The following is a 14,067-nucleotide window of genomic DNA, read 5'->3' as shown; positions in this document are numbered from 1 at the left end:
GCCCCTCAGTTCCAGCAGGACAGGGAACTGCTGCAGAGAGTCCAGCGTAGGGCAACCAAGATGATTAAGGGAGTGGAGCATCTCCCTTATGAAGAAAGGCTGAGGGAGCTGGGGCTCTTTAGTTTGGAGAAGGGGAGACTGAGGGGTGACCTTATTAATGTTTATAAATATATAAAGGGTGAGTGCCATGAGAACGGAGCCAGGATCTTCTGCGTGGCAAACAATGATAGGACAAGGGGTAATGGGATCAAGCTGGAACACAAGAGGTTCCACTTAAATACGAGAAGAAACTTGTTTGGGGTGAGGGTGGCAGAGCCTGGAACAGGCTGCCCAGGGGGTTGTGGAGTCTCCTTCTCTGCAGACATTCCAACCCGCCTGGACACCTTCCTGTGCGACCTCACCTGGGCGTTCCTGCTCCATGGGGGGATTGCACTGGATGAGCTTTTGAGGTCCCTTCCAATCCCAAACATACTGTGATACTGTGAACCCACGATGATCCCAGCATTCCCAGAAACACGAGTGGCACAGAAGGAGTCAAAGGGCAATGATCTGTCATTATTTCTGGTCACACGGGAACTACGTGGCATCACATTTCATGAGCAGGTGACAGGAGCAAAGCAAAGCTGGTAATTATGGCAGCACTAACACTTCGGAGGACATGGCTGCTGCGGAACCAGAGCCCGGCATGGGCTCCAACAGCATTTACACCAATTCACAGAGCAAAAAACAATCCATCAAGAACCATGAAACGCAAGATGCAATCCTTAGATCGGGATGCTCAGATCTGCGGAGTGCTGGAAGCAGGAGCACAGACCAGGAGAAGCATCACCAGGTATCAGCCTTGCTCGTCCTAGGCGGGTGCTCCGAGCATCCCCTGCACCGAGCGCTGGCTCCTGGGCAGCGGCAGAGCGGGGTGGATATGGCTTTGATGTTATTATACCGCATGGTTCTCTTCTTTCTTTCCTCTGGATATTTTGAGCGCATTTTGGGGGTTGCCCTGTTTATTGCTGATGCTACTGTGGAGTTACTTGCCTAATCCACGCCACCCGTTTTGTTTAAAAAAGAGGCGTAGCTTTTAAAATCAGTGATTCGTATTATTACTAATTATATTATATTTATTATATTCTATATCATTATAATATGTATATTATAAAAATTAATACAAATACTTGAACAGCTAATAACACACTTGTTTCATATTGACTCACCACCTCACTCTCTGACACAAAGAACGAACTTGCAAATCTTCTTGTTTCAAACAGAACAATGTCAAGCGGTGGAATCGCAGGAGCTGGATTTGGGGGTCCAGGGACAGGATTGGGCTGCTCCCCCCTTTCCCGAGCCAAAAGAGGAGCGGTGCAACCTCTAAGTGGGAGGCTGGCATTGAGTCTGAACTGGGAGCTGTGGGAGAGCTGGCAGTGTTGGCTGGAGAACGTGTGACCGCACCGCTCCAGCCTATTTCCACACATTTATTTCACTAAATATGAAAAACACCGCAATAAGAAGATTTAAAAGCAATTTCCAGCCACACAAAGATCGTTCCCACAATGACTTATCTCAGTTTTAAACTGCTAAGGGCCACATACATTATTTTCCTTTCAGTTTTAAATAAGCGGAGTAATTAGATCTTTATCGTGCCACTGACAGAAGAAAAATGTATCAACTCCTTAAATTTCAGAATGCCTTTAAATATCTGGCAGTTTTGTCAGCTCTAACCCACAGCAGCAAGTCTTAAACTAATAAGAGGTCCATAAAGCCAGCATTTGGCATTTCCAGCTATTTGGGGAGTGAGGAAAAACAGAACTGGGGAGCAAAGATGTTCTGCAGGGCAGGAGGACGCTGGAGAACGTTGGGTCCATCTCCCTGGGAGCTCAGTTTGGGACCCAGCGCCTGGATGGGGCGTTCATGGGCAGAGATGCTGGACGGGGCTCTGAGCACCCTGAGCTGGTGAAGATGTCCCTGCTCGTGGCAGGGGGGCACTGGGGGAGCTAGGAAGGTCCCTCCAACCCAAACCATCCTGTGATTCCACGATTCTACACTCAGAGCCCACACGCTCCGCCTCGCCGAGCTTCCACCCCTGTTAGTTCACGATTCGGCTGCGGAACGGGTACAGAATACGCAATCAAGAGCTGCAGTGCAGGGAAAATATCTCCAGCACAGATGGGATTCTGCCCTAGACTGAGATCGTTTCCCTTCAACAGATGCAAATTTCTTCACACAGACATGAACGCCAAGAATTAATGAGGATTTTTTGTATGGAAACTCTTTTACAACGACTCTGCACGCTGGAACTAAGGCTCGAGATGCTTTTTCTGTATTAGATGCAACTGCACCGACTCCCGATGTTACTTGTTCCCTTCCTAAAGGCAGGGCAGGCTGGCGGGAGCTCTGACACCTCCCTTTATGCAACATGAGCCAAAGCAGGGTGGAGGATCTTCTCTTGCTTTTATTTCGTTTCTTGTTACTAAACATTAGGCCGATCCGAGCATCTGGACGACTTGTTGGTTTTGATTTCCTGTCTGCTGCAGGTCAAAGATTATGTCACCGAGAGTATATTTATCCTGGTAATTAAATTCAGATGGTTCCCTCTTTTATTTCCTCTGCCCCTCCTTTAAAAGAAGAACTATAAAACCAGCAGAAAAAGGCAGAAACAAAAACCTGACCATGTGCAAGCTCCTGCGGCATCTTTCCTCGGGCCAGCGGTGGGTGGTGGTATGCGGGATGTCACCCGTGGGTGGTGGGATGTCACCCATTGTGGGTGGGATGTCACCCGTGAGTGGTGGGATGTCACCCATTGGGGGTGGGATGTCACCCGTGGGCAGTATGATGTCACCCATTTAGGGTGGGATGACACCCATTGGGGGTGGGATGACACCCATTGGGGGTGGGATGCCACCTGTGGGCAGTGGGATGTCACCCATTGAGGGTGGGATGTCACCCATGGGCGGTGGGATGTCACCCATCGGGGGTGGGATGTCACCCGTGGGGAGGGAGCGACTCGGGAGCCTCGTGCCTTTGCTAAGGTTGGGGGAAGGACAAGGATTCGGCACTTCCACAGCTGGGACACCACACCCACGTGGCAAAACCAAGAGCCATAAAGCCAAGGGTAAATCTGTGCTGAAATACATGGTTTAAGGTTCTTTTTCTCATGCAGATCTAGTGGAAGTACCTTTCTGTTCAAGAACAACTCGTTCATCATTTTGATTCAATTTGTTAACAACTCAGTTAATCGTCCAGGCATTGCCATGATGTCTTTGGAAACCAGGCTGTGATTTCACCCACCAGCCTCCTACAGAAAGCTGAGAAGGAGCGTTTGGTCCAGCCAGCCTCAGTAAATTCATTTTGAACACCAAAATACCTTCCTCCATGTCCATGTTAATGTGTTAACGCGATCAGCCAGAACCACCGAAAGTGCCCGGTGTGTCCTGGACTCTCCCAGCACCTCATACAACCAAGACCCACAAAACACAATGTGCGCAATGGTGCAAAACAGCTCACGCTGACACTGAGACGCACAAATGGATAATTACAACACCTCAGCAACAAATTAGGATACCCAAAGCAAATAAAAGCCATGGAAAGCGAGCACAAATCTCAATCCGAGCTTCTGCCATCACCACCTCTAACAGGAGGACTTTCACACTTAGAACACGGACACCTGCCCGGTCCAACGGTGTAGACTTGTAATGCACCACGTTAATAACAAATACAAGTTACAGCTGGTTTTTCCTACTGTTCTAATCTTATTACCTGCTCAAGAATATCATGCCCTCCTGTGACTGTGCTGCTGGTTTTGTCCTCATCTAACAGAATCTGGGAAAATTATTAATCCATAGAGCTGCGGAGATCAGACAGCTGGTCTCCGAGCAAAGTGCTAATGGCAAAGTCCAAACTAAAACATTTGAGCATACGAAGCAGCGTCCAATTTGAGTCCAATTACTGAATGCATTCAAAACCCAGTTACGGATTAAGACACATTTGCCAGGATCGCTCTCTCATTACGGACTCCACCGATTTTGAAGAGAAGAAATTAAGTTTCTCAGTTCAATCCACATAAAAACTGAAGTATTTGACTCAGAAGAAAGAGAATTTCTAATGGGCCAGGACATTACCAAGTCTGCATTAATATTTATCTGACGGGAAAGTATGACTCTCATGTGAAAGTAACGCTCTTTCCCCCAAAAAAAGCAGCAGTAAAATCCCCAAAGGTTCATCCCCGTTTTTATCCTCCTGCCCTCATTTTGGTGGTTGCCTCCCAAATCCCTGCGCCTCCTCTTAGAAAAGAACCCCCCCAGTTGCCAAGGAAACCCAGCAAGCAGGGAATTGGCTCGGCATGACTGAAAAGGGCTACGGGAAGCCAGTTAAAGTCACAATCAGCCATGGATAGCCTGGGTCACACAAATGGACAGACACACAGACAGACAGACGTCCTGTGTCCCCGTCACACCGGGGCAAGGGATGCTCACACACCCTGCTAGGGCTTCCTAGCGCTGCTTTGGGCTTATCTCCTGTGATTTGTGCTGTAATGAACCGTGTCCAGCACCGCAGGGTTGTGGGGTGCAGCAGGTTCGCAGCGCCGAACCCCGCGGTGCCACCACACCGCCAAAGACCAGGGAAAAGAACAGTGTGAAAGCTGGCACATTGTTGTTTTAATAAAGAGGAATCCAGAGCAATTCTGCTCTCCTTTTTCACATCGCTATGGCATAGCAGGGATGAGTCCGGCTCCTGAATTTTAGATTAGCCTGGTAAGACTGTCAGCCTTCTCCTTCCCCATCCAGGAGGGAGGATCGCTCCTTCCTCGCTCTCCACGTTAATGGATTTTACACCAGGACAGAAAAGCAGCTTCCGCACAGCAGAACCCGCGCTCAGGGTCTCCGCATGTCCCACACCCGCTGTGTTCCCAGAGACGGGGCAGGAACCTCCTGGTCCTGCCCAGACCTGCGCACCCTCCCCATTCAACGGGCACCAGCTTGTTCTCGGGAACAAACTCTGCTTCAGTTAACCAATAGCTACTAATTATAGAATAAACACTAAAAACTTCTCACCTCCTTTTAGCTTTTACTTTTTTACTATACATAGTCCCAGCCATTGAAAAAGCACGCATCTTAAAACAGATTATTTTTTGTTTGTACAAAACGCAAGCCAAAGATGCTAATTGCACATAACTGTTGGATACTTTCTGCCCAAGTCTCCTCAGCATAAAGTTGATTCTGCATCTGAAAAGCATTGCACTGGGTTACATCTCTGTGCCAGTTTTGGATAAAAGTCTCTATTTGTAATAAAAAAGATGAAATAACACAGACACTGACTAAGAGCTCTAAGTCTTCGGTATGAAACTAATAATACTATTTGCAACACGCTAAGGAAAACACAAAGCAAAACACATCCTACTTTCTTTTGGAAAAGCCCGCTCTACGGAAGCAAACTGCACTTGGAAGTTATAATGTGATAACCACACGTTCTGGAGGCTGAAAAGTCCCCGCCACGCTCAGGTGGCTCCACCGAGACGTGCGGTTACCAGATTATCCGGCATGGGCAGCGGGTCCGGCCGCGGCCCCCATGCCCGGCACAGCCCCTGCGACGGGGCACCCGCAACGCGGGACTTACGGGGCGCTGGGGCCGGGAGCCTCGCGGGCACAGCCCCACGGGAAGCCGCTCCAGGGGCAGGAGGCTGGAAAGCAGCTCTGGTGGCGTTTGAACCGGAGATGTTCGGGCAGAGGAGCGAGGCTGACGGGACGGACGGACGGACGGACGGACGGGACGGGGGAAGAGAGATGGGAAGAGGGAGGAGAGTGAAGGATGCCAGGAAGGAGACATTGAAACGGAAAGTTAAAAGAAAAAAATGATAAGGAATAAAGGAGGATGTGAAAAAGGATGGAAGGAAATGAAGAGAAAAAAATGTAAGACAAATAAAGCGTAGACCTGACATCCATTCCTAGCATAACTAATCACAAGCATGATCGGACACCCTCCTGCAAGCACAGGGCTCTGCCATTCCTCTGTCTTAGTAATTAAAGCACTAAGAACACCTTTGCAATGTAAAAATCAACTGGTCACGTGCTTTTGCTGCACTCCCTGGGCTGTAGCTCCGAACCAGAGCCGTGTGTCCGTCCCCTCCACCGCTCCATGTCTGCCAACTATTACACATTACACTATAATACATCTCCCAGGTACTGCATCTGCTACAGCTCAGGAACTCAACGCTGACAAACCAGAAGGGAACTTCTACCAGAAGATGCAGGAAAAAGCTGCAAGTCCTCACTGGCTCCGTCTTGTTTTGGCCTCCCGCTTTGTGTTCACAGTACTATGTAACACAACTCCAGAAAAGCCCAAAAAAAGGGCAAAAGTCAACGCCGTTCAGCACTCTGAGCTGTGCCCCGAGGTGCCAGTCCACAGGTGGGGGTCAGTATGGTTTATAATGGTGAAGCACTGAAGGAATTAGGAGCGTCAAGCTGGCGAAGTGATACTGCCTCTCCACAAACTGAGAAAAAATCCCACAGTATTTGGAAAGAGACACTTCATAGTAAAGCCTGGGGTGCTGCCAGCATTAACAGCAGCTTTGAAGGATGGAGGTGGTGTTTTAAAGAAAAAACACCTTGTTCATGGAAGGAATGTGCTGCTACCAGAGACCTTTTTGGCTGGGTCCATGGAAATCTTGAGGCAAAAAGGAATTGCTTCCTCTGTGCAAAGCACCTTGTACCTGATGGAAACGTGTTGTGCATCCTTAGATCATTTCACCACTGGGGAGGGAGGCAGAGTTATTATTGCCATTCCCTCAATTGCTGTGCAACACGCACTTAGCGCTTCTTTCCACCCCAAACCATCAGCACAACATGTTTCCTACATAGGCCAAGTCTATACCACGAAAAGGGGGAAGACGAAAAGTAATTGGAAAAACCATCCTGCCTCTTCTCACTCCCTGTTTGCAGGTCACCGACCGCCTGATTTACCCCCTCACCGTAAGGTGGAGTGTCTGCCGGAGCGGGAGATGCTGTTGCCGACGGGCGAGGGCAAATTGCTGCCTCGGTGCAGGTCCTCGATAGAGCGGCTCCAAGGCTTGGACTTGTCCATCGAGCTTTCCACGTTGTTCTCCAAACTTTCAAAGTCAAACCTGAAAGGAAACAGAAATTCAGGGTTAGACAAAAAAGATGCACGTTGCTTCTTCCTTCCTGACCGACATGCGCAGGTCCCAAAAGATTAGACAAAGAGAGGAAGAAAGCAACGCGGGCGATCGCCTTGGACTGCGATTCCACACGAGTTGCAGATGCACCGTGCAGCAAATTACAGTTGGACTCGATGATCCCGAGCGTCTCTATTCATCCAAAACCACCCTGTGTTTCTATGGTTCTATCAAATTTGGACCTTGCCAAAGGGAGAAGCCAACCACGCCAGCCCATGATTTCGGAAACATCCAACAGCTACGTGTTATTCTACTTCAAGGTAAAATAAACACAGTGTCGGCCACTTTGCTGATGAATTGCCCTGTCCTGAGGGAAACAGGGGGAATGTTAGAGCTGTCTCCATTTTATTTCAATAAATCAACACGGTGTGCAAGTACTAATTGAGTTTCTTTCACCAATACATGACACTTACGCCTTGTTGGCCCTCGCGAACCTCCCGGCATATGTAAAATATTAGCATAATCATTACGGATTTTCCTTGATTTCTGACTCATTGCCTATTGTAGTGCTATTTCTAGCAAAAATCCCTTGTTCTCCTTGCAGCTTTTGAGGTTATTACTCATGTTTACCACGCTGGAGAGGGGAAAAACCCAGCAAGTTAACTTGCGTACATTTGTATAATTTTAGGAAGAGAGTCTTTATACAAACGCTCCTTTATGCTGTGCAGCTTTTTCCAGCATTAGGAACATTTTAAAACATATCATTTTCCTTCATTAATTTCATTGCAACTCCACCACAAATCTCTTTTCTGTGTGACGATACATACACATCTGGTGGCATCTTTTCTAAGAATAAAGTATCAACTCTACTCAGCTCGAACCCCTCACTGCAACAGCATCTTTCACCTTCCACTTCTTTTAATACAATTTTATACAAAAATCTACTGCGATAATAACCTGAAGTGGAAGCCTGTGGATATACAAAACCAGATAGTCAGCTGAACATCTTCTAATTTTCCCTAAATACAGCGTGTGACTAATTAGAAAAGACGGACAAGGGAACGATGCAATAAGGTGCTGGAGAGGAGATGAGAGGACATTGCAACACAAGAAAATGGACTTTATAGAATGTGAGAGGCATTCCATTCAAAAATGGAAGGCTTTTTTCTAGTAGCACATCATGTAAATATCAGTAAGCGAGTAAATTCTTAGAAATAATCTCTATATGCAAAGACCTTTTGCCCTTTGCCCGTTTTCCAACATTCTCAGCTAAAGCCAGTTGGAATTTTTGAACGTACCCAATTAGTAAAAAATATGTCAGTGCAGCACTAGAAATTTTCTCTAGGCTTCATTTAGGACTTTTTTTGTTTCCTCTGCAACGTGTTATGATCTGATAGTTCCAGACTAACACTTTCCCTCTTGCTCTATACAAGGGTTTTGCTTTCCCATGCAAGCTGAAGCAGCAGGCACGTCTTACTTACGTGACGGCGTACTGTGCGAAGGACAAGTACTCCACCAGAACGTCCAGGCCTTTGTTCTCCTCGTTCAGGAACTCCCTGACCCATCTGTTAGAGAAATCAGAGATGTCAGAGCGTTCCACGGGCTCGGTGCAGCCACGGGGATCCTGCTCGGATAAAGCACTGTCCTGGTTTTCTTAAAAACAACTTTCTCTTTCAGTGAATTTTGCCTGTCAGCTAAAGCCTTCATATTAACTGCATTTTCCTGGAGAACCAGACACATGTTTTGGTAAAACCTAGCAATGGAATGCAAACTTATTGATCAGCACGGATGGACATCTCGCGAGAGGGGCGACGAGAAACAAGTGACCAAGAAACTGACCAACTGTGTATAACACTCCATTAACGTGAATACTTCATATAAAAGTGGGAGATCACGAGAATCTTGTCCCTTTGCTTTTTCCCTTCTGCTTATGGCCGACATTAGGAGAGGACCTTGCTAGTCGTCCCTGTGAACTGAGGCCAGTGAGAGATTGAATCCAGCTCCGGTTGGCTGCAGAGTCCAGTCCAGGACTTTGGGTGCCAGCTCTGCAGTTGCTGAGACTTTCAAGATTGATTTTGTATATTTTGTATTATTTTCTCTATTCTTATTAGTAGCATTAGTAAAACATTGTTAATTTTTCCAACTCTTCTCTCTGTCCTTCTTTCCCTCCCGATCGCCTGTGCTGAGTGGGAAGGGGAGAGAGGAAGGGGCAAACGGGGGAAGTGGGGGGGAGAGGGGGTTAACAATACATCTGCCAGGGTTTGATTGTCACCCCTGAATCTAAACCCTCAACAAGCAGAGGTGCTGCGGGGAGGCAGAGCTGCCGGGCAAAACTGCTCGCTCGCTCAGAAAAAGAGCATTATTTATTATTTAGAGGAGTTTTAAAATAGAGTCCTTTGGAAGACTTGATAAATGCACTGAAACAAGCGTTTTTGCAGCGTTATGATGGGGAAAATATATATATATATAATTTTTTAAAAGCTATGCACACTCTGCCTGGCTCAGGAACTAGATGTGTTCCCACGCACCGAGCTCCAGAGCCGGTAGGTGCCTTTCCCACCACCACTTCGCTCCAAACGCAGCTCATCACCTCCCCGGCACAAACCACCGAGCAAATCACCTTCTCACCATCCGCCACCGGGACCTGGTTTGTTTTCTATCACATCCTGATCTCTAGCAGGCTTTAAAAGCATATAGACAGCACACCGGCAAGAGTAATGTGACATTCGGGATGTACATTCAATAGTAATTGTCCCTTCTCTTCATAAAAGGTGTTAAGCTATTACTGTGAATTTTGGTCCCTGAGAATTATCCAAGTTACCCTTCTCCCAGCAAAGTGGGAATTCGTCACCTCTGAGTTATTCTTGTCTTTGGAGGTTTAAATGTTCCACTGTTTACCAGCTAAAATAAACCACCTGGCATTTTTATAAAATCTATTTGGAAGTGTATCTTTCAGCCACATGAAGCACATAAATAAACGTTGGTCTTTTCAGGCTCTTTCATATATCTGGTGCTCCACCACGGTTTGTTTTGCACACCCATCAATCTGTGCAGCGTCATACAGCATCCTCTGAAATAGATGTGATTGTGTGGTCATGAAATAAAACGCCAGAGAAACCCTTCTGGCTGATGTTCCAGGGCTGGGCGGCTTCTGGTCCCAAGATCCAAAGCAGAGACGCGAGACCGGTGGAAATGTGGATGGGAACGGCATGTTTGATAGAAAACTGAAGTCTCCAGCAGTTCTTTTGCTGTTTGAGGGGAATTTTCTGCTTTGTGGAAGTAAAATCCTGGTAACATTACTCACAGGCAGGCTTGGTGAGCTGCATTATGTTAAAGCTATAAAACAGCATGGGGGTTTTCCATATATATATTTATAGCTGCAATGCTATTGCTATTCTAGACACAATCACGCTCGCTGCTGCTCTGACTGAGGGGGAGCAGAGCTGGGCTGCAATCTGCTAACAGCCTTCGCAAGATGTGAATGAACCCTATAAAGGATGAATCCTATAAAGGATTAAAGCTGAATTACGCTTCTGAGATGCTCAGCTATCCCTCAGCGAGCCCTTCAGGCTTCAATGATCAACCAAGTGGTATCACTGCTTGGCATGCAAAGAGATATTTTCTCAAAGACATCCATCAGTAGATATATATACAAAAAAATAACCTTAGACCAGAGGTCATAAAACATTCTTACCCGATGTGATTTGTTCTTAGAGAAATTTCCAGTTCTCGGAGTACTTGAGTAGACTCTTGGACTCGCCTTCTGAATTTCTGTTATTAAGCAAAAATAGCAATTAGACTCATGTGACGCAATTAAAAATATCAACGTGTCACACGGTGCAGAATGAATACACAAAACATTAAGGTAAACTGAGAACCCCTCTAAATCCTGAGGAATGCAACAATAATAGTCCAGCAGGCAACAAAAACATGCGCAGAAAAATCACTTCTGTTCCCATGTATATTTTTGAGTTTCCAGGATAAAGAAAAAAGCCTGTAGATAAAGAAACGTTTCCTTACAACACAAGCTTTGGTTTAGTACCAAACTCTCCACTGAGAACCGCAGTTTGGGCTCCATTCTCAGCCTGGTGCTTTAATCACGACTTCACACCCACACCAACCACCCCGCCACGATTTCTGTCTAATTACCAATCCGGGGGTGCAAGCAAGTGCTGGAATGCGGACGCTAATGATCTGAACTGTGCCTGCAAAATGAGACTCTGGTAAAGGCCGTGAAAAGGCAGGAGAAAAACCCCGGGCAGCAACGCAGCAGAAAGGAGATGAGGTTCATGAGGGACTAGAGTGACTGTCAGCAAGTTTGCTGGTGACACCGACCTGGGAGGAGTGGTGACACTGGGAGCTGTGCTGCCATCAGAGACCTGGACAGGCTGGAGAGCTGCGCGGGAAAAAGTTTAATGAAATAGAACGAGGGCAAGTGCAGAGTCTTGAATCTGGGCAGGAACAACCCCAGGTTCCAGTGTAAGTTGGGAAATGACCTGTTGGAGAGCAGCGTAGGGGAAAGGGACCTGGGGGTCCTGGGGACAGCAGGGTGACCATGAGCCAGCACTGGGCCCTTGTGGCCAGGAAGCCAATGGGACCTGGGGTGGGTTAGAAGGGGGTGGTCAGTAGGTCAGAGAGGTTCTCCTGCCCCTCTGCTCTGCCCTGGGGAGACCACACCTGGAATCTTGTGTCCAGTTGTGGCCCCTCAGTTCCAGCAGGACAGGGAACTGCTGCAGAGAGTCCAGCGCAGCCACCAAGATGCTGCAGGGAGTGGAGCATCTCCCGTGTGAGGAAAGGCTGAGGGAGCTGGGGCTCTGGAGCTGGACAAGAGCACACTGAGTGGGGGCTCATTCATGGGATCAATATGGAAAGGGGTAGTGTCAGGAGGATGGAGCCAGGCTCTTCTCGGTGACAACCAGTGATAGGACAAGGGGCAATGGGTACAAACTGGAACACAGGAGGTTCCGCTTAAAGATGAGAAGAAACTTGTTGGGGTGAGGGTGTCAGAGCCTGGCCCAGGCTGCCCAGGGGGTTGTGGAGTCTCCTTCTGTGCAGACATTCCAACCCGCCTGGACACCTTCCTGTGTAACCTCATCTGGGTGTTCCTGCTCCATGGGGGGATTGCACTGGATGAGCTTTCCAGGGCCCTTCCAGTCCCTGACATTCTGGGATCCTGTGATCCATGTCACCTCTGGACAGCAGGAGGAAGGGCGACCTGGAAAACCTCAGTGGGACGCAGTGGGAGCCCCGGTGTGGGTCTCAAAGCAGGCACTGAGGCACTGGCCACAGCAGATCTCTAAGCACACACCGAGTTGTCTCCAGTCCAGCCAAGCTGCTCCTCTCCATCCTCTGCAACACCAACGTGCAGCAAACACAACCTGGTGTGCGGAACAAGAGAGCCAGGGATGCTCTTCCCTCCTGCCTCAGGCTCCCTTCCCTCTATTTGGGGAAATTCCCATTTGTGAACCCGCTAAATGAGAGCAGAAGTGGATGGAGAATGATAATCATCTTGGAATTGCAGTATTTAACATACAACTTGGTCATTGCTTGTCACACAGAGACCCGATGTGTTTGCTAAGTGTTCAGGGGGCAGCGATCCCGGTGCGAGCAGGACTGTGCTCTGAATACGAGGGAGAAAAGGCTTTGTTCTCAGTGCGCCGCAATGAAATCAAGGCAACTAGTGGCAGTTAATAATTCCCAGGAGTCCATTTATTGAGGTGAGGATGATGAAAGGACGGGATTTACCTTGCTGACCTACACGAACATTATCAGCTGCCTTTTTCTCCGGGGTTTCATCACGTGCTGGTTAGCACCACTGCCTGACTCGGAGACTAAACCCCAGCTCAGAAAGCCACTGGCAGACTGAAATAGATATCTCGCTGTAAACTCCTAGCAGATGTGAGGCGCTATTAATTTTTTTCTTTGAAATTGCTCGTTGGGCTCAGACAGTTTCCCTGGACCGCAGTTAATTAGCTCGGAGTACAAAATCACAGTGCCCTCACTCCCGAGAGAGTTTACACCATATACTGCAGGCAACATAAAACATTCCCTCTCTGGAGATAAAATATTGAGGCAGAGAGGAGATGGGTGGGAGGACACGGCAGGAATGGGCAGCACCTTCCCACGTGGGGCATTAACCCCCTGCAAGGCCGATCTGCAACTAGAGCACTGAGCCGGCTCTGTGCTTTACTGGGCTCTAGGAGCCACCGAATTCTTTAAAAATGAGTCATTTCGACACTTTCATTTTCCCGTTTCATATTCCGCTCAGACGGAAAGCAATTGTTTCCCTGGGAAGAGCCACTGTGACCCCAATTACAAGGCGAAAGGCGCATTTCGCAGCAGCGTTTGGAGCCGCTTTCTCTTGGCCACGCCGGGGACCATCGGCAAAACCCGACACCGCCCCAATGACAGCGACAATCCTGCTCGGGCCAGCTCTGCCCACAACACCGCACGGCCCTCCCGAAGCGCGTTTGTCAACCTTTCCGCGTGGCAGCGCCGGCTGAGGAAAGGCTGCTGGCGATGGACAATAACGCCACAAAAGAGAGGAACTCAATGGGGTTATTTTTAGGCTCCTTCGGTTTTGTCATTTGTCATGGGACTCTCCTAGTGGTATTAGGATAAGAAAGGCTTCAATGTGCGCCCACGGAGAAATGCAGAGCAAAGCCAAACGCTAAACAAATTTCAAAAACCCTTTGGGAGGAAAAAACACAAAGACCCCGTTCACTTTTTTTCTTTTTTCTTTTTTTTTTAACAAAACCCATAATCGGCTGCAGGCAAACTGAAAGATTCCCTAGCAAATGGTTTCCTGCTCCTCGGCAGAGCCGCTGACAAGAGCAGCGCTGTCAGAGCCAGCACCGCAGCCCCGAGGAGCTGGAGAAGCGGGGCAGGAAGGATGGGACCCGGTGCTTGTCCCTCATCCCCACAAGGGACAGAGTTCACCTCCCCGG

The 14,067-nt window shown here is 48.1% G+C and overlaps 1 protein-coding gene across 1 annotated transcript in view; it reads right to left on the bottom strand.

The window, feature by feature from the left end:
• FMNL2 (formin like 2) overlaps positions 1 to 14,067 on the bottom strand; it is a gene marked incomplete at both ends in the record, with an annotated part of 128,845 nt that overhangs the window by 36,842 nt on the left and 77,936 nt on the right. The window contains 3 exons of the mRNA XM_080347215.1: positions 6,959 to 7,111; positions 8,602 to 8,685; positions 10,815 to 10,891. Coding sequence (XP_080203341.1) covers positions 6,959 to 7,111; positions 8,602 to 8,685; positions 10,815 to 10,891 — 314 coding nt within the window. The remainder of the gene's footprint in view (positions 1 to 6,958; positions 7,112 to 8,601; positions 8,686 to 10,814; positions 10,892 to 14,067) is intronic.

This window comes from Nesoenas mayeri (assembly GCF_963082525.1).
Source record: "Nesoenas mayeri genome assembly, chromosome: 6".
NCBI classification, from domain to species: Eukaryota; Metazoa; Chordata; class Aves; order Columbiformes; family Columbidae; genus Nesoenas; species Nesoenas mayeri.
Note: the sequence above shows the minus strand (reverse complement) of the source record. Positions and strands in the feature narration are given on the sequence as shown.